This window comes from Mobula birostris, chromosome 5 (assembly GCF_030028105.1).
Source record: "Mobula birostris isolate sMobBir1 chromosome 5, sMobBir1.hap1, whole genome shotgun sequence".
Lineage (NCBI taxonomy): Eukaryota > Metazoa > Chordata > Chondrichthyes > Myliobatiformes > Myliobatidae > Mobula > Mobula birostris.
The window spans coordinates 64893140-64920322 of NC_092374.1; the positions used below are offsets into that span (position 1 = coordinate 64893140).

The following is a 27183-nucleotide window of genomic DNA, read 5'->3' on the forward strand; positions in this document are numbered from 1 at the left end:
GAAAAGAAAACAAAAACCCCAAAAAACAAAAAAAAACTTTTTAAAAAAAAAAGCTAAATTACTAACCCCCCAAAAAAACAAACAGAACAAAACAGGGCTGAACCAATATATTAGATCAAATATATTCATTAATGTCGTCAACTCTGCTCCTCTATTCATATATTCTAAGTTAATAAAAAGGATTTGGAAAAGTTCAAACTACATCATATGAAAATGTTGAGTTTTTGATTTTGATTTTTTCTAAATTTAAACATGATATAGTTTGGGAAAACCAATGAAAGGTAGTCAGGGGTCTGGTCTCTTTCCAATTCAATAACATGGACCTTCTGGCCGTTAATGTAACAAATACAATCATCTGACAAGCTGAAGAGGGTAAACTGCTATGTTCCATCATTGGCAAACCAAAAATTGCCATAATAGGATGGGGTTGTAAATCAAAACGCAAAACTGTTGAAGTGATATCAAAGATTTTCCAAGATTTTTCCAAGAGAGGGCAGGACCAGAACATATGAGTCAAAGAAGCCACCTCAGAGTGACATTTGTCACAAATAGGATTTATATGGGAATAAAAACAAGCTAGTTTATCTTTAGACATGTGAGCCCTATGCACTACCGTAAATTGTATCAGCTTATATTTAGCACATATAGAGGAAGTGCTAACTAATTGAAAATTTTTCTCCCACTTCTCTATAGGTAAGTGAAGTTGAAGTTCCTTTTCCCATTTGTTTTTAATTTTTTCAGATATACCTGCCTGTATTTTCATAATTATATCATAAATAGTTGCTATTGTTACGTACCCCGTAACTGGGTTGCCAAACCAGCAGAAATGGATCACTCAGTTGGAGTCTGGATTACTAGAACTAAGAAAGTATAACAGGATCAATCAAGCTCTATCGTTGTCTAGGGGTAAATGACCAGTTTCAAAGTGACACAAAGTCCAGTTCAATTTAGTTCAGTTCGCAGTAATTGTTACCATGGCGATGGACAATGTGGGGGGGAAGGAGAGAGAGTACGAGAACGAATGATCATTCAAAAACGGCTTCCACACACAGACCTGCGATATTGCTCACAAGCAGCTTTCGGGCGGGTCCTTTGTGATGTCACCTGAGGTCACCAACTGTGACCCCTCCTCCAGATGCGGTCGATCCTCTGCAGTGAACCCGGCACCCAAGCGAGGGTGGACACACACCGGGTTCCCGCTGATCGTACCTTTCCACCCTGTGCGTTTAAGGCTGATCCCCCGATCAGCCGTCCAAGAGCTTCCCACCGACTTGTGAGAGGCGCACCGCTTCCAGGGTCTCGTTACCTCGGGGTGTCGTGTGTCTTGCCTTAGCGAACCTGTCCCTTTTTATCCCCTTGCTGGGGTATCGCCTGTCCATCACTTCAGACAGTTCAGGGTTCAAAGGGGGAGCCGCTCTAGACAGCTCTCTCTCCCGTCCCTTCATTACACATCTCCAGATCGCCTATCCATCACTTCAAACAGTTCAGGGTTCAAAGGGGGAGCCGATCTTGACAATACCCAGACTGATGGCTCCTTCATTAACATCTCCAAATGCTGCTTCATTGTGTTCCTTATCTCTCCCCTTAGGACAGGTGGCAGACCAACTGCTGTTCACACAGGACAGCTAACATCTATGTGTATTCTTGTCACACTATTAATCCCTTCTGATAAGGATTTAAACCTAAAATTTTTTCCGTAATATCAGTTGAGTATGAAATCGGAAATATAGGCAGCATTGTATTTAAAAAGTTTTCTTATTTGTAAATATCTAAAAAAAAATGGGATCTGGGCAAGTTATATTTATTAGACAACTGTTTAAAAGACATGAAACAGTTATTCAAAAATAAATCATGGAAACATATTATGCCCTTCATTTTCCATATCAAAAAGGCTTGATCCATAACAGAGGGTTGGAAAAAGAAATTAGATATAATAGGGCTTGATAATATAAATTTGTTCAAACCAAAAAATTTACAAAATTGGATCCATATTCGTAATGTGTGTTTAATTATTGGATTAACCATTTGTTTATTCAATTTAGCAAACACAAAAGGGAGTGAAGATCCTAAAATAGAGACTAATGAAAACCCTTGCACGGAATAACTTTCGAGGTTTACCCATTGTGGACTTGGAATTATATCCCAGTCTTGTGTCCAAAATATTAAATTTGAATGTTAATTGCCCAGTAATAGAATCTTAAATTCGGCAATGCTAAACCACCATCTTTCTTGGACTTTAAGTATTTTTTACTTAACCTGGGATTTTTATTCTGCCATATATAAGAGGAAATTTTAGAATCAATAGTATCAAAAAAAGATTTAGGAATAAAAATTGGTACTGCTTGAAATAGATATAAAAATTTAGGTAGAATAATCATTTTAATAGCATTGATTCGGCCAATCAGTGACAGAGACAATAGGGACCATTTAGTAAGCAATTGTTTAACCTGACTAATTAAAGGTAAAAAATTGAGCTTGAATAAGTCTTTATGCCTCTTAGCAATTTTAACCCCCAAGTAAGTAAAATAGTCAGTAATCAATCTAAATGATGACATCTATAAATGGGAGCCTGCATATTTAATGGAAAAGACTGATACTTCAAACTAGTTTCCAAGCAGTAACAGCGGCTCTTTTCAGGATTTTGGAGATGTCAGCTGAATGTAGGTATGAGTTGAAATTAGAATTGTAATTGGAGGGAAGTAAAACTGCTTTTTCAAGGCATACAGGTGTTTTGGAAAACAACCAGTGATTCTTTGAATAGTTAGACCTCTCCAGATATTTTAGTGTTGGGTATTCAATCTTCAATCTTCTGGTATTCTGGAATATCCGGACTGCTCAGATGATCTGCGTTCTACAAGGCTGCAAGTGAAGCAGAATAGGAGACTTACAGTAGCAAAATGAGCAGTACTAATTTCAAAGCTACGTACTGTGCCCAAGTCTTGGTTGTGCCTCACCAAAAAATTTAGTGTTCTCCCCACCCGCATTCTCTGTTTCAAATGCATACATCGAATAAGTAGGGCGAATGCAATGGTTGGTATGGACCAGTTCAACTGAAGAGCCTTATCCTCTGCTGTGTAACTCTGTGATGAATGAAATCTTTGGGAGCCAACTTAAAGTTGGACAACCCTGCCAACGGATATCTATTCCCTCACATTAAAAACAAAAGCTAGGTTGTGCCTCTACATGCTATGAAGTCATTTCAAAGAGCTCTAGTAACTAGAGGTAATATTCAACTTTGTATTCCTAACTAATTCTTAATTTTCACAACCTTAAAACTGATTTGAGTTGAATTGAGGTTGGCTAAAAATGGAATCATTTTCTGACCATAGCAGATTTCCTAATTTTACACATGCTGTGGAGCAGACTGTGGGGGAAAAAAAACATAATGTTTAATTTCTGACTTGTGCTATTCTTGGCTTTGTTAAGTGTCTTCAATAAAGCCATCTGTGTCAACTCTCAAAACTGCCCACTTGCTTCTACACTCTTCTACTGTTCAGTGTTCTACAACTTTGTCTCACTTCCCTTGAAACATGGATTCAGTTCTCTTCTGAGCTTTACACTGGTATTCATTTCCATCAGTATCAGATTGTGCACTCCAGATCAGTGTAACCTTGCATGCATGAAGAAACCCATGTAGTTTGGTTTGCTAGCTGTTAAAACTGTCCTCTAGTTGCCAAGACAGTGGGATTTGGAGCAGAAGGCCACTCAATCTCTTGCTTGCCATGCCATTCGTTAACTGGTTCACCTGAATGTAACTTTAACTCCACATTCACCTACTCTGATCATCTTTTAGCTCCAAGAATCTTGCTAACTCTGCCTTGAATATGGAGGACCTCTGTTTTCATCATCCTTTGAGGAAGGGTTCCTAAGTCACTGAGTAGAAAACTGTCACCATCTGTTTTAAGTATGTGACCCAATTATCTTTAAAAAGAAACACTTGCTTCTGGATTCTCCCATGAAGAAACATAATTTTCACATCTGCCCTGTGAAGATTTGGGATGATTTGTTTTGTTCCAGAGCTCGTTTAGCCCTGCCTTTCCAATTTGTCCATTTAACAATCTGATAAGGGTGCCCTATCAGGGCTCAGAAGCAGCAGGCAGGTCAGTGGCACTCAATGGTCCTGAGGCCCAGCAGGGCAGGCTAAAGTCAGAGCATTGGTGATAGGAGACTTGTCAACTGGGGAGTAGGCAAGAGATTCTAACACTGCAAAAAACACCAAGATGGTGTGTTGCTCTAGGTGCTTGGGGCTGAGGATCGCTTAATGGCTGCAGAACATTTGCAAGTGAGAGAGTGGGCAGCCAGAGGTTGGTGCAAATTGGCACCAATGGCACAAATAAAGAGGGAAGAAGTTCTGCTCACTAAGTATAGGGAATCAGGAAAGAAGCTGTAAAGCAAGACCTCAGGTGGTAATCTCTGGACTACGCCCGACCCCAGACACTAATCAGGGCAGGAAAAGGAGGATAGACTGGATTTTGGTGTTTTAATCAAAGGCTCTCCAGGAACAAAGCATAAAACTTGTTGCTTTACAATAGAATTGATAGAACAGAAGCAAACTGAACAGACAGGAAAAGTTGAGATTCAAGTTGCTGCTGCTTTGTATTTAGCTATTTGATATCCAGATATTTGATATTCCCATCTATAGATAAAAACTAATAGGTTATAAAGCACTTAGTCAATGCTCCAGTTCAAACTTATCCAATGAGAGAACACTTATTCACTTAATGCAGAACAAAAGCTACCAGAATTATATTTTGTATAACTATGAAAGGCATATTAAACTGTTATGTACATACTATAACCACTAGGATCCATAGTAAGCAGTTACTTGTATATAAGCAATTATATAAAATACAAGTAGATAATTAATTGTTAAACTGCAAAGAAAATAAGGAGATTAGGGAAAAATGTAAGTGCAAAGATAATGGAGAGCAAAGTCCTAAATGTGTACTTTGCATCAACATAAGACCATAAGATATAGGAGCAGAAGTAGGCTATTTGGCCCATCGAGTCTACTCTGCCATTCAATCATGGGCTGATCCAATTCTTCCAGTCATCCCCACTCCCCTGCCTTCTCTCCATACCCTTTGATGCCCTGGCTAATCTAGAACCTATCTATCTCTGCCTTAAATGCACCCAATGACTTGGCATCCACAGTCACTCGTGGCAACAAATTCCACAGATTTACCACCCTCTGACTAAAGTAATTTCTCCACATCTCTGTTCTAAATGGATGTTATTCAATCCTGAAGTCGTGCCCTATTGTCCTGGACTCCCCTACCGCGAGAAATAATTTTGCCATATTTACCAAGATGATGTGGAGGATGGGGAGATCAACGAGGAGTGTGCTAATAAACTAGGGCATTTTGATATTAAGGAGGTCATTTTGGGTCTCTTTAAGAGTATTAAGGTGGATGAGTCTTCAGGGCCGAATGAGATATACCCCAGGTTATTGAGGGAGGCACAAGATGACGTTGCTAGGCCCTTCACCAATATCTTTGTGTCCTCTCTAGCCATAGGTGCAGTCCTCAAGGACTAGTGAATAGCTAATGTTTCATTATCCAAGAAGGGAAATGGAGATGATCCTGAAAGCTTGATTTATTTGAAGAAATAACAAACAGGACAAACAAAGGAGAGTCAGTGGAAGATGCTTACTTGGATTTTCAGAAGGCCTTTGACAAGAAGCCGCACGAGAGGGCTCAGTAAGAGCCCATTGTATCACAGGAAAGATAAAAGCATGGATAGAAGATTGGCTGACTGGCAGGAGGTAAAGTGTTGGAAAAAAGGGGGCCTTTTCTTGTTGACTGCCAATGGTTACTGGGCCTCTGCAGAGTCAGTGTTGGGGCAGTTTCTTTTCATATTATGTCAATGATTTGGTTGATGAAATTGATGGCTTTGTGGCCAAGTTTGCAAATGATACAAAGATAGGTGGAGGGGCAGGTAGTGTTGACGAAGCAGGCTGTCCTCAGAAGGACTTGGACAGATTAGAAGAATGGGCAAAGAAGTGTCCGATAGAATATAGTGTAGGGAAGTGTATGGTCATTCACTTTGGTAGATGGAATGAAGGTATAGACTTTTCTAAACAGTAAGAAAATTCAGAAATCAGAGGTACAGATGGACTTGGGAGTCTTTGTGCAGTATTCCCTAAAGATTAACTTGCAGGTGGTAAGGAATACCAATACTATATTAGCAGTTATTTTGAGAGGACTTGAATATAAAAAAGGATATAATACCGAGGCTTTATAAGGCATTGATCAGACAATGCAGTTTTTGCCCTCTTATCTAAGAGAGGATGTGGCATTGGAGAAGGTCCAGAGGAGATTCATGAGAATGATCCCAGAAATGAAAGGGTTAACATACGAGGAGTGTTTGAATACCCTGGGAATGTACACACTGGAATTTAGAAGAATGAGGGGGATCTCACTGAAACTATCAAATATTGACAGTAGAGTGAATATGGAGAGGATGTTTCCTATAGTGGTAGAGTCTAGGACCAGAGGTCACAGTCTCAGAATAGAAGGACATCTATTTTAAACATATGAGGTGGAACTTCTTTAGCCAGAGGAATTAATTGACTTTGGCTGTGGAGGCCAAATCATGAGATATAGTTAACATTAACTACAGGGATTCAGTCTGGAGTTCTGATTTGTCCTGGGTTTGATTTATCCTGTGTTTTATATATACAGGCAGCCTGGGAGAGGGTACTTCTCTTGAATTTGGCACTTTCCCTAAATTTGTCAAGGTAACTTCTAACTCCAACACTTAATGTTTCTCAAACAAAACTAATTGTAATTTGTCACCCCTTAGACCCTTTAACATGGATTGAAAAGCCCTTAAATCGCTGTGATATTGTAATCCTTCAGTATTGCTTTCTTCCATATATCAAACCAGTACTGTATTTTCTGATTCAGATATCGTCTCACCAATACGCTATATTCTGCTTTCAATATGACTCAACAACTATAATCTCTTGAGAGGTCTGCATGAGTATTGTCAAGGTAGGATTGTTTTATAAAGACATTGGCTCCGCTGGGGTGTCTTCTTTGGAACACTGGAGGCTGATTTACTTGAGCTGGATAAAATGGTTGCATAATGAGTCAAGGGTGAATATGAAGGGACCAGTTTTCTGAGTAGCAAGGCTGATATACAGGAGGCATAGATAAAAGATTAAGGATTGGATGGATTCAAGTGTAAATCAGTTCAGGGTGGTAGCAGTAGTAAATGGGTTTTCTTGAACTTGCGGATTAGATTATTAGATTAGGTTAGTTTGAAAGGTTATTGGAGGCAGCAACAGTTGTTTTTGAAAACACATGTTGGTAAGCAATGGAGAAGCTGACGTATGGACTCTCTCCCCACTCCACCCCCATTACATGTACAAAAGTATTTAAGAGACTGGTGGGATGCTCTTGGCAGTTGCTATGAGGCTGCATGAATTTTCCGGTGGAAAAGATCTGAGTTTTTCCCGTGTGTCTTCTCTTCACCCTCCCTTTCTTCCTCAAGCTCTACATTCAGGCTGGGTGGAGCCGAGAAGAGTTGGAATATTGAGCAGACTGCCTGGCAGCCACTCTTACTGCAACTGCTTGCTCTCATGTCACAGATGTTTTTGTTATCCCCTCTTGTACATTATTTTTGTTCATTTCCAATTTGCAAATCATTTGGATTACGGACAGCTTTTGGGAATCCTGTCATAATTTATAGCATGTTGCTTTTTAAACAAAGGTATCATATCATGTGAAACGGAGACACCTCTTTCTCCCTTATTAGGGAGAGGGAGAGCCTGTGGTATGTCGAATACCGGGTGAATGAGTCTTTGGAGTACTGCAAGTCTGTGTCTTTGCTGTTGCTTTGCTCAAGCTTGAGTGCTTGGTGGCGGGTGCCGATGCTTTTATTTGCTGCTGGGGGTGGGGAGGATTGTTGCTTGCTTACGCACAGGAGGGAGGGGAGCTGGGGGGGACTTTGGGGTTCTAACATTTAACTGTCATTCATTCTTTGGGGGCACTCAGTTTTCGTGGATGGTTGTGAAGCAAAAGCATTTCAGGATGTATATTGTATACATTTCTCTGACAGTAAGTGTACCATTGAATCCTTTAAATATCAAGACCTAGGAACTAGGATCAGTCTGGATGTACTACATGGGTTGAATGGTCCACATTTTTTTCTATGATTGCATTATTTAAATTGGGTATTATTACAGAAATTGCATGACATAATGACAGGTATGTTGCAGCTTAATTTTACTTACATTATGGGAATGATACTTAAGCAACCGATGACTGAAGACAGGCTGAAACAGAGGTTTGGGTACCAGTCTTTTGTTAATAGGTAAATCTGGATGAAGATGATTGAAGAAATAACCCCAGTCAATGTCATGAGAATCTGAAGGACGGCAAGCACTTTCCCTTGAAAGACAATTGAAAGGTTTACATACTTTAATCAAAAGAAACTTTCATTTCTATAACATCTTTCATATCCCTTTCAGAAGATCCCAATGTGCATTACAGGTAATGAAGTACCATTAATCATTGCTATAACAACATTATTTGGTTGGTAACTATGTAAAATATAATTGTGGACACATCATTTGTGCTGTAATATGGTACTGAATCAGGTGTAATAGCACTGGCATGTGTTGTGAAATTTATTGTTTTGTGGCAACAGTGCTGTATAATATTCATGGCTGGCTCTGATTGTGGATTTCAGCTGTGGTAGTCCTAAAGAGGAATACTTGATGCTTCCCTTCAGAGCTGCATGCAAATAGTTGTCATTTTCTGGCACTATCTTGGATCACCGAGTTAGGCATTGAACTTTCTCCTAACTTAACTTGATCTAGGTAGCTTCTGGCCTGTGCCTCCAAATTTGCATGAAGTTGCAATGTTTAATGATGTCCTGTAAATTTGGCAGTACTTGGCCAATTAGCACCTGGATATGGGCAATTTGTTACCCATCTCCATCTGTCAGACTGAGAAATGCATGCACTTCTGGCCACCGACTTTCGGGTTTGTCCTCAGTGCTTTAGAAAAAGCAAACAAGCTTGAAGTGCAGTTACTGTTGTAATAATACAGCGCAAAGAGTAGCTCGTTAAGGATACAAATCCTCCCAAACAGATATAAACAGTCTGTTGAGTGATGCTTATTGGGACTTTGAATAGAATAGAAAAATCTCTTGCTGCTTATTAAAATGGTGCCAAGGGATCTTCTGCATCACCGTGAACTCTTATCATGGTTTAATATTTCATTCAAAAGACAGAACGTGGGTCAGTGCATCATTCCTAGTTCTATTCTGGGATATTAACCTCGATAATGCTCAAGCCTCTAGAGTAGAACCCACAGTTTTACCTTTAAAAGACAAGTCTGACAGCTGCCAAAGGTCCACTTATACCTATCAGGGGCCTTCAGTTATGCAACAGTTAACACGTCTTTTGTAGAAGCTATTTCCGCAGCTATACTGGCAAAAGCCTGAGAGCATGTGATCTTCTCAAATTGTTTTGGTACACTGGGTGGAAGGAAGCAGTATTATGGAGAAAGCAACTCAGTGACAATGCACAGTAATGAAACTAATCTGGGTAGCAGCTGATAAATTGGGAGCATACTAACCATATGAAGTCTCTTTTATGTGCTTCGATATCACTGACCGAATCGTTGGGAGAGGAATAAGGGCAAACATCATCACTGCTCGAGCTGCAAGAGATATTTCAAAAAATGGTTAATTGGTTGTTAAGGAGTTCACTAAATAGGGATATTCTGCATTTGACATTCCATGCAAATGCTTACCCAATTTAATCAATTGGTTCATGTTTTCTTCGTGTACAACACTGTCCACATTAGTCATACCACATTTTAGCACATATATTGGTTCACTAACACATTAGTGTTCCAAATCACTTAACATATTTTGCTACAGATCACCAGAAGCAGTTTTCAAGCAATGATTTTGAAAGAACTGAGAAATCTATGGAGAGAATTCCAAGCCAATAGCTGACTTAAATTGACATTGGGTGGACCATAGAGAACACAAATAGCAGAGTGAGGTTGTATGTGTTCCGTGACCCCAAAAGGAAACTTAAAAGTTTGCTGGAAGAAGCGGCAGCATTAGTTCAGGGAAACACAGGTGAATGAGAGTTGGTGCAAGTCATAATGAAGACAGGAGATGCAATGTGGAAACCAAGCAGGAGCACATTGCAATATTTGAATCCTGAGTCCTGCCATGGATGAGTGCATTGGTATTGGAAGAGCCAAAGCTTGGGTAAGAATGTCTGATGATCCAGGATGGCTCAGTCAGAAACAGAACTGCGAGCAACAGAAATGCCAAAACTGAGACTAGTGTGTATTAGCTGAAGATTCTTCAGGACTAAAATGCAGTTGGTGACTTAACAAAGGAGTTTGTGGTTGAGACCAATACTGGGTGAAAATTTCAAGGAGTCCAATGCAGGCAACAAGGTGAAACAGAGGAAAAACAGCACTTGGTTCAGAATCATTTACACAACATGATTTCTGCGTAATGTGGTAGCGGTGAACATTATCAAATATATTTTTGTATTTGAGCACTACAGTTTCTCAACGGAAATTTAAATAGTTTATCATAAGCATATATATGTGCACAGGTGTAATAGAAATATTAAAAATGAAAAAAATAATATTGCTTTCTCCTTGAAGGAGAGACAGCCTCGGCCATCTTTGCACCTAGAATGTACTTGTTTACCTTGAGGTTTTTATTTAAAGTGACTGAATCACTGTAACTGTTTCATTTTTTGCAGAGCTAATGTTACCTATTGCAATGTTATCAATGTGTTAGTTAATACTTGCTGTTTGTGAAGTTAAGTTTTTCAATTAATTAAAGTTTTACAATGCAACAACAAAAAAACCAGTAAAAAAAGAGGTTTATACAGTGCAAAACAAACATATCAAATGTACAGTTCATAACAGTTATGGAAAAGCACCCATAGTAGAATCGTATAAAGTTAGTTATCACCCCACCCTCCCACTACCCAACTCCAAGCTAACCTGACGATATATAGAAAAGTTAATCAGAACTTTTATCACCACAGAGCTGTATTTATAAAAAGAAGGTATATTGCCTACTACCTGAGCTATAATATGTTTACACATTTAAAAAAACGTAGATCTTAACTGAAAGAGGCTGGAAGTAAGGGATTTAAATGCAAACGGAAAAAAGGAGGAATAAACCCTTAATCTAAATGGGGAATTATGAAAATATTCAAGAAAAGGTCCCCACACCTTTTGGAACTTTATGTCCAAATTGAGAAGTGAATAATGAATCTTTTCAAGGTCGAAGCAGGACATAATGTCTCTGAGCCATTGAGCATGAGTGGGTGGGGCAAAGTTAATAAGTTTTGAGTGGCCATTGAGAACCATCTTACCAAAAGATATCACTGTTTAATGGTTTAAATTTCTTAATAAGATTAATCACATTTATTTTAAAAATGGCAAGATGATCATTCTGCTATTTTATGGCTCTTTGAAAGGAAATTTGCAGACTATTGGAAACATGGAAAACCTACAGCACAATACAGGCCCTTTGGCCCACAATGCTGACGACGACGACAACAACACCACCAACAACACCACCACCACCATCCTCTGTATCTACTTCCAAGCACCTTAAAACTGTGCCCTCTCGTATTGGCCATTTCAGCCTTAGGAAAAAGCCTCTGACTATCTACACGATCAATGCCTCTCATCATGTTATACACTTGTATCAGGTCACCTCTCATCCTCTGTCACTCGAAGGAGAAAAGGCCAAGTTCACTCAATCTATTCTCATAAGGCATGCTCCCCAATCAAGGCAACATCCTTGTAAATCTCCTCTGCACCCTTTCTATAGTTTCCACATCCTTCCTGCAGTGAGGTGACCAGAACTGAGCACAGTACTCCAAGTGGGGTCTGATCAGGGTCCTATATAGCTGCAACATTACCTCTCGGCTCTTGAACTCAATCCCCCAACTGATGAAGGCCAATACACCGTACGCTGCCTTAACCACACAGTCAACCTACGCAGCAGCTTTGAGTGTCCTATGGACTCAGTCTCCAAGATCCCTCTGATCCTCCACACTGCCAAGAGTCTTGCCATTAATACTATATTTTGCCATCACATTTGACCTACCAAAATGAACCACCTCACACTTATCTGGGTTGAACTCCATCTGCCACTTCTCAGCCCGGTTTTGCATCCTATCAATGTCCCGCTGTAACCTCTGACAGCCCTCCACACTATCCACAACACCCCCAAACTTTGTGTCATCAGCAAATTTACTCACCCATTTCCTCATCCAGGTCATTTATAAAAATCACAGAGAGTAGGGGTCCCAGAACAGATCCCTGAGACACACCACTGGTCACTGACCTCAATGCAGAATGTGACCAGTCTACAACCACTCTTTGCTTCCTGTGGGCAAACCAATTCTGGATCCACAAAGCAATGTCCCCTTGGATCCCATGCCTCCTTAGTTTCTCAATAAGCCTTGCATGGGGTACCTTATCAAATGCCTTGCTGAAATCCATATACTGCTCCACCTTCATCACTGTGTTTAAGCACATCCTCAAAAAATTCAATCAGGCTCGTAAGGCATGACTTGCCTTTGACAAAGCCATGCTGATTATTCATAATCATATTATGCCTCCCCAAATGTTCATAAATCCTGCCTGTCAGGATCTTTTCCATCAACTTACCGACCACTGAAGTAAGATTCACTGATCTATAATTTCCTGGGCTATCTCTACTTCCTTTCTTGAATAAGGGAACAACATCTGCAACCCTCCGATCATCCAGAACTTCTCCCGTCCCCATTGATGATGCAAAGATCATTGCCAGATCTCCTCCCTTGCCTCCCACAGTAGCTTGTGGTATATCTCATCTGGTCCCAGTGACTTATCCAACTTGATGCTTTCCAAAAGTTCCTGTGCATCCTCTTTCTTACTGTCTATATGCTCAAACTTTTCTGTCTGCTGTAAGTCATCCCTACAAACACTAAGATCCTTTTCTGTAGTGAATACTGAAGCAAAGTATTCATTAAGTACCCCTGCTACCTCCTCCAGTTCCATACACACTTTTCCACTGTCACACTTGATTGGTCTTATTCTCTGACGTCTTATCCTTTTGCTTTTCACATACTTGTAGAATGCCTTGGGGTTTTCCTTAATCCTGTTTGCCAAGGCCCTCTCATGGCCCCTTCTGGCTCTCCTAATTTCATTCTTAAGCTCCTTGCTGCTAGCCTTATAATTTTCTAGATCTCTATCATTACCTAGATTTTTGAACCTTTTGTAAGCTCTTCTTCTTGACTAGATTTTCTACAGCCTTTGTACCCCATGGTTCCTGTACACTACCATCCTTTCCCTGTCTCATTGGAATGTACCTATACAGAACTCCACGCAAATATCCCCTGAACATTTGCCACATTTCTGCCGTACATTTTCCTGAGAACATCTGTTCCCAATTTATGCTTCCAAGTTCCTGCCTGATAGCTTCATATTTCCCCTTACTCCAATTAAACATTTTCCTGACTTGTCTGCTCCTATCCCTCTCCAATGCTATGGTAAAGGAGACAGAATTGTGATCGCTATCTCTAAAATGCTCTCCCACTGAGAGACCTGACACGTCACCAGGTTCATTTCCCAATACCAGATCAAGTACAGCCTCTCCTCTTCTAGGCTTATCTATATTGTGTCAGAAAACCTTCCTAAACACACCTAATAAACTCCACCCCATCTAAACCCCTTGCTCTAGGGAGATGCCAATCAACATTGGTGAAATTAAAATCTCCCATCACGACAACCCTGTTATTATTGCATCATTCCAGAATCTGTCTCCCAATTTGCTCGTCAAAGTCCCTGTTGCTATTGGGTGGCCTATAAAAAACACCAAATAGAGCTATTGACCCCTTCCTGTTTCTAAATTCCAGCCACAGAGACTCAGTAGGCAATCCCTCCATGACTTCCTCCTTTTCTGCAGCCATGACACAATCTCTGATCAGCAGTACCACACTCCCACCTCTTTTGCCTCCCTCCCTGTCCTTTTTGAGACATCTGAAGCCTGGCACTCTTAAATAGTCATTCCTGCCCCTGAGCCATCCAAGTCTCTGTTATGGCCACAACATCATAGCTTCAAGTACTGATCCATGCTCTAAGCTCATCTGCCTTGTTCATAAAACTCCTTGCATTAAAATAGACACAACTCAAACCGTCAATCTGAGCGCATCTCTTCTCTATTGCCTGCCTGTCCTCCCTCTCACACTGCCTACAAGTTTTTTCTATTTATGAGCCAACAGCCCCTTCCTCCATCTCTTCAGTTCGGTTCCCACCCCCAGCAATTCTAGTTTAAACTCTCTCCAATAGACTTAGCAAACTTCCCTGCCAGGATATTGGTCCCCCTTGGATTCAAGTGCAACCCATCCTTTTTGTACAGGTCACACCTGCCCCAAAAGAGGTCCCAGTGATCCAGAAATCTGAATCCCTGCCCTCTGCTCCAATCCCTCAGCAATGCATTTATCCTCCACCTCACTCTATTCCTATACTCACTGTCGAGATTACTACCTTTGAGGTCCTGCTTCTCAACTTCTTTCCCAACTCCCTCTAGTCTGTTTTCAGGAACTCCTCCCTTTTCCTACCTATGTCTTTGGTACCAATATGTACCACGACCTCTGGCTGTTCACCTTCCCACTTCAGGATATCATGGACGCGATCAGAAACATCCCGGACCCCGGCACCTGGGAGGCAAACTACCATCTGTGTTTCTTTCCTACGTCCATAGAATTGCCTGTCTGACCCCCTAACCACAGAATCCCCTATCACTGCTGCCATCCTCTTTAAGATGCTTTTAATTTGTTTTATTAAGATTTTTTACTATGCCATGTATGAACAGCTTGGCACTCAATACTATCATCCCCTCAAAACTATTCAGTAAGTTTCAAGGCCTTGGCTTCAATACCCCCTTGTGTGATTGAATCCTCAATTTCCTCACTTGCAGACCCCAGTCAGTTCAGATTGGCAACAACATCTCCTCCACGATCTCCATCAGCACAGTGCACCAAAAGGCTATGTGCTTGGACCCCTGTTCTACTTGCTTAACACTTCTGACTGTGTGGCTAAGCACAACTCCAATGCCATATTCAAGTTTGCTGAAGACACCACGCCATAGGCTGACAAAAAGGTGGTGACAAATCCGTATGTATGAGGGAGGATAGAAAATCTGGCTGAATAGTGCCTCAGCAACCTCTTACCCAATGTCAGCAAAGCCAAGCAGCTGATTATTGCTTTCAGGAGGAGGAAAAATGGCGTATCAAAGGTGAAGAGTGTCAGCAGCTTTAAATTCCTTGGTGTTATCATTTCAGAAGGCCTGTCCTGGGCCTGGCAATTATGCAGAAAGCAGGGAAAGTGCCTCTGATCTCTTATGAGTTTGTGAAGATTTGGCATGACATCAAAAACTTTGACAAACTTCTGTAGATGTGTGGTAGAGACTATTGACTGGTTGCATTACAGCCTGGTATGGAAACACCAATGCCCTTGAATGGAAAGTGTAATAAAAAGTAGTGGAAATGCTCAGTCCATCATAGGTAAGGCCCTCCCAACCACGGAGCACATTTACATGGAGTGTTGTCACGGGAAGGCAGCATCCACCATCAGGAACCCTCACCACACAGGGTCATGCACTCTTCTCACTGCTGTCATTAGGCCTTGAGAGACTCATCGCCAGGTTCATGAACAGTTATTACCCCTCAACCATCAGTGGGGATAACTTCACCTGCCCTATCACTGAACTGCTCCCCCAACATGTGTACTCACGTTCATGGACTCTTCATTTCATTTTCTCTGTCTGTCAAATCCTTTCTGTACGAGCACAGTTTGCTGTCTTTTGTGCACTGGTTGTCTGCCTTGTTGGTGTGCTTTCATTAATTCTATTGTATTTATTGAGTAAGCCTGCAAGAAATGAATCTCAGGCTGTATGTGGTGATATACAGTATATGTACTTTGATAATAAATTTACTTTGAACTTGGAACAGCCACTTCAGATTCTGATAATTAAATTTAAAATTATAATACGGGTCTAATAAAGAAGCTTGTATTTTATTAGCACTGCTGCTTTCTTTTTAAAAATTATTTATTTATCTTCTCTCGTGAGAGCATAAATAAAGTTGTCCATTTTCAGAAAATATTTGCTTAGGCTTATCATGAAAGCACTGTAGCAAATATAGACATGGTCAGTGGTTCTGAACAGAGCTGTTAGTGTTCTGCCAACCAAATGCCAATACTAAGTCTTGGACTCGCTAATACACGAGGGAAGGCCAAATCTGCATTAACCTGTGGCTGGGTTCGCTACATAGTCCAAAAGCAGAGCCCAGCTCATTTACCAATGCTAAACTGGTGAATATCTTCTATGACTTATTTGTGGGTCAGGCCTTTAAGCAGGGTCAAATGATTTGTATGGGGACTCTAGGCCTAAAGATAAGAAACATACGAGGAGGCAAGCTTTCATTATTTTTTAGTTTGATATTTTAATATTTTAAATGGTTTTGTTAGCTCTTCTTTCTACAATTTTCTTTCATTGCTTCTGATCTTTGCTGGATGTGAAACTAAGTTCTTTGCAAAGTGAGCAACAGCAACACATTGATTTTCATTTACGCAGAGCTTATAATTTGTATATCGGAATCAGGTTTAATATCACTGGCATATGTTGTGAAATTTGTTGCATGAGAACAAGCCATGACCTGGGTGATAGAGGTCCTTAATAATGGACACCACCTTTGAGGTATCACTCCTTGACGATGTCCTGGATACTGCAGAGGCTAGTGCTCATGGTGGAGCTGACTAAATTTACACTCTCTGCAGCTTAGCTCGATGCTTTGTGGTAGTCACCCCCCCCCACCCCCGACAATACCAGACATTGATGCAGCCAGATAGAACGGTCTCCACAGTACATCTGTAGAAATTATCGAGTGTTTTGGAGACATACCAATTCTCAGAACATGAAACAGTAGCAGCACAGGAGCAGGCCATTTGGCTCACAATGTTGTGCTGAACCAGCTAAAAAAAAACAAATTAAAAACAAAACCCAAACATTAATCCCTCCTTCCTACATCATGCCCATAGCCTTCCATCTTCCTTATATCCATGTGCCTATCCAAACATCTCTTAAAAGCCTCCAATATATTTGACTCTCTAACACCATACCAGGACACCACTCTGAGTAAACAAACTTACCCCTCACATTCCCTTTGAACCTACCCTCCGTCACCTTCAAAGCATGCCCTCTGGTATTAGACATTTCAACACTGGGAAACGAATCGTGTCCACTATCTTTGCCACTCATAGTCCTGTAAACTTCTGTCAGATCTCCCCTCAGCCTTCAGCACTCTGGAGAAGGCAACCCAAGTTTATCCAGCCTCTCATGATAGAACCAGGCACCATCCTGGTAAACCTCGTGGGCACCTACTAGAAAGCCTCAATATCCACCCTACAGGGGGAAATGAGAACAGTATACAATACTCCAGATATGGCCTAAACAGAGTTTTATAAAGTTGCAAAATATCCTCGACTTTTGAACTCATTGCCTTGACTTAGAAACAGCAAGCATTCCATAAGCTGTCTTAACCACCTTACTGATATGTGTAGCCACTTTCAAGGAGCTATGAACTTGGATCCGAAGATCTCTCTGCTCAGTAACACTGTTAAGGATCTTGTCCTTCCATGGTGCAACATTTCACATTTATCTGGGCTCAACTGCATCTGCCATTTCTCTGCCCATATCGGCAACTGATCTATGCGGCGCTGTATTCTTAGCCAGTCTTCCACATCATCCACAACTCCACCAATCTTGGTATCATCTGCAAACTTATTAACTCACCCATCTACATTTTCTTCCAGGTCATTTATATACATTAAGAACAGCAGAGGTCCCAGCACAGATCCCTGTGGAACCTCGCTAATTACAGACCTCTGGGTCGAATAAGTCCCTTCGGCACTCCTGCATGAGCCAGTTCTGAATCCAAACAGCCAATTCGTGCGGACCCCCTGCATCTTAATCTTCTGGATTAGACTCCCATGAGGCACTTTATCAAGTGCCTTACTAAAATCCATGTAGGCAACATCCACTTCCCTTCCCTGATCAATCTCTCTCATCACCATGTCAAAAAAATCGATCAAATTGGTAAGGCACACCCTGCCACACACAAAACCATGTTGATTCTCTCTAATTAGGTCATGGGTTTCCAAATGCTTAAATATCCTATTCCTAAGAATTTTCTCCAGCAATTTCCCTATAACTGATGTGAGGCACACCGGCCTATAGCTCCCAGGATTCTCTCCTGTGGCTAGAGAGGGCTTGAAGATGCGGGACGAGGGCCCAGCAATCTTGGCTCTTGCCTTCTTCAATAACTTAGTGTAAATCCCATCAGGCTCTGGGGACTGATCCACCTTAATGCTCATTAGGAGAACCAACACTTACTCCTCCCTGACCTTTAAATGCCCTAATGTATTTATACACTCGCACTGATCTCCTGGTCCTGCATATCCTTTTCCTTGATAAATACTGAAGCAAACTACTCTTTAATTACCTCACTCACATTCTCCACATCCAAGCAAATGTTCCCCCCTTTATCCTTGAGTGGTTCCACTCTCTCCCTAGTTATCCTCTTGCTCTTGATGTATGTATAGAATGCGTTCGGATTTGCCTTAATCTTACTTGCCAATGACTTTTCATGACCTCTTCTGGTTTACCTAATTCCCTTTTTTTTTAGTTCTTTTCTAGTTTATTTATACTTCTCGTTTGATTCTAACTTTCAAAGCTTTACATACTTTTCCTTTTTTTCCTTGACTAAATACATCACCTCTCTGGACATCCAAGGTTCTCTTATCTTTCCATCCCCATCCGTCCTTTTAACAGGAACATACCTTTACTGCACTCTGTGCAATTGATCTTTAAACACCCTTCACATGTCTGACGTGGACTTGCCAGAGAAAAGGTGTTCCCAATTAACACTACTTAGTTACTGCCTAATGCCCTCGTAATCTGCCCTACTCCAATTTAAAATTCCCCACAAGGACCATACCTACCCTTATCTATAGCTGTCCTGAAAGTTAAGGAGTTGTGGTCACTGTTCCCTAACTCTTCACCACTGAAAGGTTGGTCACCTGGCCAGGCTCATTATGCAACACCAGGTCCAGTATGGCCCCTCCTCTCATCTGACCATCCACATGTTGATTTAAGAAACCACCTTGGATACACTTAACAAATTCAGCCCCATTTAAACTACTTGCACTAAGAAGGTCCAGTTTATTTTAGGGAAGCTGAAATCTCCCATGACGACAACCCTGTTATTTTTGCACCTGTTTCATACCTGTTCTTTGATGTCCTGGTGGCTATTACGAAGTTTGTAGTACAATCCCATCAGTATGATTGCACTCCTCCTATTCCTGAGTTCCACCCAAAATGGACTTGATGTCTGAACCCTCCATTATGTCACCTCTGAGTGAAGCTCTTCTCAAACTCCTAATTAGATACATTTGCTGTTGTGCCTTCTTTGTCGCTGCATCAATATGTTGAGTCCAGGTTAGATCCTCAGATATTGACACCAGAGAACTTGAAACTGATCACTCATTCCACTCTCCTTGAAACATAGAAGGAGACTATTCAACCCAAGTTTTTGTTGGCAATCTGACCCCAGTCCCCCTGTATTTTCGCTAGTTAACTTATTCTCTCCATTTTCCCAACAATCCTCCACGTCAGGTTCTACCAATTTGCACACTCAGAGCAATTTACAATGGTCAATCAATCTGTCCACCTGCACATTATTGGACATGGGAGGAAGCCACAGAACCCATAGGAAATCTGTGCAGTCATGGGGAGAGCGTGAAAACTTCTCACAGGCAGCACTGTAGGTCATGTTTGAATGTGGTCATGGGGGGAGCGTGAAAACTCCACACAGGCAGCACTACTGAGGTACCCAATACTATAGCAAATAAAAAAAATACCAAGTTGCTTCAAAGTAGTTTATCAACCAAAATTAATTCTGAGTTGGATGAGGTGAGGTAACACACAGGCAGCATCTATGGAAAAGAGTACAGTTGACGTTTCGGGCCGAGACCCTTTAGCAGTAAGGGTCCTGCTGAAGGTCTTGGCCCGAAACGTTGACTACCTTTTTTTCCATAGATGCTGCCTGGCCTGCTGAGTTCCTCCAGCATTTTGTGTGCGTGTTGCTTGGATTTCAAGCATCTGCAGATCTTCTCTTGTTTGAGATGAGGGAATGTGATCAAAAGGTGGTGGATTCTATAAGACCATAAGACATAGGAGCAGAATTAGGCCATCTGGCATGTTGAGTCTGCTCTGCCATTCAATCATGGCTGATCCTTTTTTTTTATCTCCTCCTCAACCCCAGTTCCCAGCCTTCTCCCCGTAACCTTTGATGTCATGTCCAATCAGGAACCTATCAATCTCTCTTAAATACACCCAATGACCTGGCCTCCACAGCTGCATGTGGCAACAAATTCCACAAATTCACCACCCTCTGGCCAAAGAAATTTCTCTGCATCTCTGTTCTGAAAGAGCATCTCTAAATCCTGAAGCTGTGCCCTCTTGTCCTAGACTCTCCCACCATAGGAAACATCCTTTCCACATCTACTCTGTCTAGGCCTTTCAACATTCAAAGTTTCAATGAGATCCTCCTCATCCTTCTGAATTCCAGCAAGTACAGACCCAGAGCCATCAAACGTTTCTCGTATGTTTACCCTTTCATTCCTGGAATCATCCTTGTGAACCTCGTCTGGACCCCCTCCAATGCCAACACATCTTTTTTAAGATGAGGGGCCCAAAACTGTTCACAATACACAAGGTGAGGCCTCACTAGTGCCTTATAAAGCCTCAGCAGCACATCATTGCTTTTGTATTGTAGACCCATTGAAATGAATACTAACATGGCATTTGCCTTCCTCACCACCAACTCAACCTGCAAGTTAACCTTCAGGGTGTTCTACACAAGGACTCCCAAGTCTCCTTGCATCTCAGATTCCTTGATTTTCTCCCCGTTTAGAAAATAGTCTGCACATTTATTTCTTCTACCAAAGTCTATGATCATGTATTTTCCAACATTGTATTTCATTTGCCACTTTCTTGCCCATTCTCCTAATCCGTCTGTCCTTCTGCATCCTACCTGTTTCCTCAACATTACCTGCCCCTGCACCAATCTTCGTATCATCTGCAAACTTGGCGACAAAGCCATCTATTCCATCATCTAAATCATTTATATACAGCATAAAAAGAAGTGATCCCAACACCAGCCCCTGCGGAACACCACTAGTTACTGGCAGCCAACCAGAAAAAGATCCTTTTATTCCCACTCGTTGCCTCATGCCAATCAGCCAATGCTCTAACCATGTTAGTAACTTTCCTGTAATACCATAGGCTCTTAACTTGGTAAGCAGCCTCATGTGTGGCACCTTGTCAAAGGCCTTCTGAAAGTCCAAATATACAACATCCGCTACATCCCCTTTATCTATCCTACTTATAATCTTATCAAAGAATTCTGACAGGTTAGTTAGGCAGGATTTTCCCTGAACAAAACCATGGGTAACTTTGTACTATCTTGTCCTGTGATACCAAGTACCCCATCACCTCATCGCTAACAATTGACTCTAACATCTTCCCAACCACTGAGGTCAGGCTAACTGGTCTATAATTTCCTCTCTGCTGCCTTCCTCCTTTCTTAAAGAGTGGAGTAACATTTGCAATTTTCTAGTCCTCTGGCACCATGCCAGAGTCCAATGATTTTTGAAAGATAATTTCTAATGCTGCCACAATCTCTAATGTGAACTCTTTCAGAACCCTAGGGTGCAGTTCCTCTGGTCTGGGTGATTTATGTACCTTTAGGTCTTTCAGCTGTTTGAGCACCTTCTCTCTTGTAACAGTAACTGCACCCACTTCTCTTCCCTCACACACTACAACATCAGGTATACTACTAGTGTCATCCACAGTAAAGACTGATGCAAATTAATCATTTAGTTCAACAGCCATCTCCTTGTTCCCCATTATTATTTCTCCTGCCTCATTTTCTAGCGGTCCTATATCAACTCTCGTTTCTCTTTTATTTTTAAGATACTTGAAAAAGCTTTTACTATCCACTTTCTTATTTCATCTTTTCCGTTCTAATGAATTTTTTTAATTGCTCTCTATAAGTTTTTAAAAACTTCCCAATCCTCTATCGTCCCACTACTTTTTGCTTTGTTGTATGCCCTTTCCTTTGCTTTTACAATAGCTTTGACTCCCCTTGTCATTTTAAATGTTTTTGTGAAAGTTGATGTGGAAAAGTTTTAGGGAGGGATTCCACAGCTTGGTGCCAGTGCCTTCAGCTAAGTCCTTAATATTCCATTTGTAAAATAACTTTGACAATTGTGTGTTTTGAGATCCAGGATAAGTTGCTTTAAAAAAAAAACTTCAACTTGTGTTTCTTGATTTGCTTTTCTTTGGAGAATTCTTTAATGTGGTGGCTAATTTGACAACATCAGAGCTGTGAGCATTGGATTACTTTGAACTGTTTCCTGATTGTTTTAGCATTAGAATAGACCGTCTGAACACTGAATGCCGGAAATCTGAAATAAAAAAGAATTCTGGCAATATACCAGTGAAGGGTCTGTGGACTGAATTAGTAACTCTGTTTTTCTTTCTACAGTTGCTGCTTGACCTGATGTATATTTTCAGCTTTTTTAAAATTTCTATTGCTAATTTTGGGGGAAGAATTTTCTTCAGGGGCAGTATTTTCTGCCAGTAACCTACTTTCGAATTGTGGATACTGGTGCAATCTTGGCAACTATGGTTGTTAATTATTCTAATACAGGATCTCACAACCATCAAAGAGATAATGGTGCACCTAATCAAAATGCAAAAATAGTGCATACTTGGGTAACACATATTAAAGTTGCTGGTGAACGTAGCAGGCCAGGCAGCATCTCTAGGAAGAGGTACAGTCGACGTTTCAGGCTGAGACCCTGGCCTGCAGCATTCATCAGCAACTTTGATGTGTGTTGCTTGAATTTCCAGCATCTGCAGAATTCCTGTTGTTTGCGTGCATACTTGGGTAATTGGACAGCATCTGTGGAGGGAGAAACAGAATTACCATTTCTCATGAAAATCAGAATCAGGTTTAATATCACCAGCATATTTCATGAAATTTGTTGTTATGTGGCAGCAGTACATCGCAATACATAACAGTAAAAACTGTAAATTAATAAAATGTATATATTTAAAAAGATAAGTAGTGGAAAAAGAGAGAAAAAAGTAGTGAGGTAGTGTTCATGGGTTCAACGTTCATTCTGAAATCAGATGGCATTGAGGTAATGAACATTATCTCATATTTTTTTTAAAGAACTACATAGCTAATCTGTGTTGGAATACTAGTTACAACTGTTCTACTGAGATGTTTAAAGCCTTAGGAGTGTTCTGTTATCATTGTTGCACAACCAATATTGCCCTTCAGTGTTGTACTTAAGCACATAATCTATACTAATATTTAAGTTTTGAGTCAGTGTTCTTGTGCAATGCTGACAGGAGCTCTGTGGGTAATACCATTCACACAAGTTTTCATAAAGGAAAGGGGAGAATATGTCATAAGTCCCTAACTAGGACTGTTCATAATGAAGCTACATCAATGATCTGCAGACAGGCACTGAAAGCATTGTCAAAATTTCTGTTGACTACAAAGTGTATATTAACTAAGAATGTTTAAAGCAGTTCCAGACTGTAATGATACTTACCAATGAAAAATAGGTAAGTCCACTTCACAAAAGCCATGATCAGCATCCCAGTGGAAAATGATACTATTCCAATCACTATCAAGGAAGTGTCTTTCAGATATCTGGAAAGAACTTTGACTCCCAGGAAACTGGTCAGGAAGATGGTATATCCTGCTGCAGAGCCATAGCCAACCCACACAGCATCCCAGTTCAATGGGTCTTTCAATACAAACATGGGAATTATATCCACTCCACCTGTCACGCTCAGATCGTATAACACCCCACTTGCAAAGAGCAAAGCAACTGTGAAGTTCACTGCTGTACAACAACTCGGTTTGCCTTGCGCGCTTGCAGTGTAATCCAGCAGCCTTGAGGTTTCACTTGGATGTCTCTTCGTGGCTCTGTTTCGCTCATCTTGGACCCTAGTCGCCGCTTCAGAGCCGTGGTCCCGCCCAGCCTGACCCAGCACTCTGTCATTTTCAAGAGGCGGCGTGCTTCTAACCTGCTCGCCAGTTGCCGTTTGTCTGGATGGCGTTTTCACCCCCAGGAGGCAGTACAGCAAGCTTATCAAATAACAGAGGCAGCTGCAGCCTGCCAATACTACCCCCTGGTAATGGGAGAGGGTGAAGTGAATGAAGATGTGTCCAGATGAGATGCTTCCCATCAACCCTGCCAAGCCATAGGCTAGCTCGATTCTAATGAGCCTGACGGACCTGTCCTTGGCAGAGGAAGTGTCTGAGGCCAGGGCCATGATTCCTGACCAGAAAGAAGGGAAACCTCCACTCAGGCCGTTGAGCAGCGCAGTGGCAAACATCACCTCCAAGGGCAGATGAAACAGGATCACCCAGACCAGCAGAGACCTGGAGATCAGGTAGCCCAGGAGTGGCACGCAGATGGTGATCTTCCTGGATTTCTCATCTCCCAGCCTGGCTAAGATGAAGGTGAAGAGTAATGGGGTGAGTCCCAGCATAATGTTGTTGTACATGTAAAACTGAGAGATACAAGTTTGCCTGCTTCCGGCTGCCGTGGCGTTACAGCGCTCTTTAGCAACCATCAGCAGACCAGTGTCAAAGAAAGCTCCCGCGACCTGGTGGAAAGCCACCACGATCTCTAGAAAGGAAGGTAGCTTCTCACACATTTTGAATTTTTGTTCTACCTACAAGTCTGCCGGTCTTCTCCCATGCCTCAAAGCGACAAAGTCAACCAACTCGCTGCGGTAAGGACAGTTCCGGAAAGATCGCTGGAGCGGAGCGGAAGCACTTCCCGCTATCTCTCTCTCTCTTCTCTATAGGATGGCTCGATTCGGTACCACACCCTGAATCGCAATTCGGCCGAAGAATTCCGCAACTGCTGGACCCGTGCGACCGGTTTTCGGATGCAATATCACACAGCGATGCGACCCCAGCGGGATTCAAAGAGTAGATATAGCCGTTCCCACTAGCCCACTCCATCTCCTTATTTGGTTCCATGCTCCACCTTCTTTACTATCAGGTTCAAAGCACATTTGTTATCAAAGAACTTACAAATTATACACCTTGAAAATTGTCTTACAGGCAACCACAAAGCAAGAAACTCAAATAACTCAATTTTAAAAGAAAACCAAAGACCACTGGGCAGAGAAGGAGAGAGAAGCACACGCCGTGTAAGCAACAGAAGCAAGCCAGCAGCATTCCGAATCGGACCGAGTCCCAGAACCGCTCCCGCAGCAGCCGGAGTAGGCCCTAGCCAAGCCTCGGTCCCCAGTTTTCACACCAGCAGGACGTGAACGCACAGCAGCAGATTCCATCATCTGCAGCTGTTTTCCTCCACCCATCAGCACCTTAACGATTCCCACTCCTCACCTGGATCCACCTATGGCTAGGCAGCTCTTGTCCCACTGCTTTCCCTCACCTCTGTACTGCCTACCAAACCCTGCTCCCTTCCAGTCCAAATGAAGAGTCAGGACCTGAAAGATGGACTCTGCATTTCTCTCCACAGTTGATGCCTGACCTATTAAGTTCCTCTGACAGTTTTTTTTTGTTGTTTTACACAGATGTCACAGTCTGAAGTTTCTGCTTATGTGGAGAATGGAATGAAATGACATTGACCACAGTAGAACACAGGGATTTAAAAGCATAAGGCTTTTTTCATTTGTAGTTTGTCTTCTTTTGCACATTGATTGTTTATTTATAGTTTTCTGTAAACTCTATTGTATTTCTTTGTCTTTCCTTTAAATACCTGCAAGGAAATGAATCTCAAGGTGGTATATGGTGACATACGTGTACTTTGCTAATAAATTTACTTTGAACTGAAGAAAATATCCGCCCCTTGCTGCAACCCCTCACTGGCACCAAATTTCTTTGCAGCTTAAGAGATGTTGTTTAGAAAAGTGAGGCAACGCTTCACCTGCAAATTTGTTGGGGTCATCCTCTATATCTACTGTGGCCTCCTCTACATTGGTGAGACCTGACATAGATTGGGGACTGCTTTGACTAGCACCTTCGCTCCGTCCGCTAGAAGCAGAATTTCCTGGTGGCCAACCATTTTAATTCCAATCCTCATTCCCATTCTGACATGTTGACCATGGCCCCTTCTTCTGTCACAATGAGGCCACTCTCACATTGGAAGAGTAACACATCATATTCCATCTAGGTAGCCTCCAACCTGACGGCATTTCTCCAGTTTATGGTAATGCTTCCCCCTCCCCTTCCCTCTTCTTCAGTTCCCCACTTTATCCCCCCCCTTACCTCTTCTCACCTGCCTATCACCTTCCCCTGGTGCCCCTCCTCCTTCCCTTTCTCCTATGGTCCACTCTCCTCTTATCAGATTCCTCTTTCTCCATCTCTTCACCTTTTCCACCTATTGACTCCCAGCTTTTTACTTCATCTGCCCTCTGCCAGCTACCTGGCTTCGCCTATACACCTTCTAGTCTGGTCTTCCTCGTCCCTGCCTCCCCCCCACACATCTTATTCTACCACTGCTTTCTTCCTTTCCAGTCCTGAATAAAGGTTTCGGCCCGAAACATTGACTTTTTATTCATTTCCATAGATGCTGCCTGACCTACTGAGTTCCTCCAGCATTTTGTGTGTGTTCCTCCAGGAGTTCTTTTGTGCTCTGGATTCCAGTATCAACAGTGTCTATTGCAAGGAGAGTAGCTTTTACTTTTCCAGTCTATCTGTATACCTTATAGCCTCTGCTGTCGGGAATTCTTTGGTAAATTTCTTCTGCACCCATTTCAAAAATCTTTTATATCATTACTGTGGGTTGCTCCCAGCTAAGGAGAAAATATTGTAGTCATGTCCAAAATCATGTTTTGTAAACATTCAGCCAGATAGTGGTATGAGCAACTCTACCAGAAGTCCATAAAGCCCATTTGGTTCATTCATATCATTCAGGGTGGGAAATCTTCTGTCTCAGTTTAGGGGTAACGGGACAATAAATAGTAGCTATGCTGATAACGTTCATTACTGTGGATGGT

General features: G+C 41.7%; 1 protein-coding gene across 3 annotated transcripts; it reads right to left on the reverse strand.

Moving 5' to 3' along the window:
- LOC140197762 (solute carrier family 46 member 2) lies at positions 1–25102 on the reverse strand. 3 transcript variants are annotated; one of them, XM_072258193.1, is made up of 4 exons: positions 23748–25101; positions 9591–9674; positions 8240–8396; positions 1–2859 (listed from the first exon to the last, which is right to left on the reverse strand). In XM_072258193.1, exons 1-4 carry the CDS (start codon positions 24862–24864, stop codon positions 2802–2804), a joined length of 1416 nt encoding a protein of 471 aa, XP_072114294.1. In that variant the 5' UTR covers positions 24865–25101; the 3' UTR covers positions 1–2801. The 3 variants fall into 3 exon arrangements, 2 of the variants coding, with proteins under 2 accessions (XP_072114294.1, XP_072114295.1); XR_011886015.1 differs by lacking the exon at positions 1–2859 and adding an exon at positions 22893–23086 and having other exon boundaries at positions 8382–8396; positions 23748–25102; XM_072258194.1 differs by lacking the exons at positions 1–2859; positions 8240–8396; positions 9591–9674 and adding an exon at positions 22459–23086 and having other exon boundaries at positions 23748–25102.
- Between the last annotated feature and the right edge of the window lie 2081 nt (positions 25103–27183).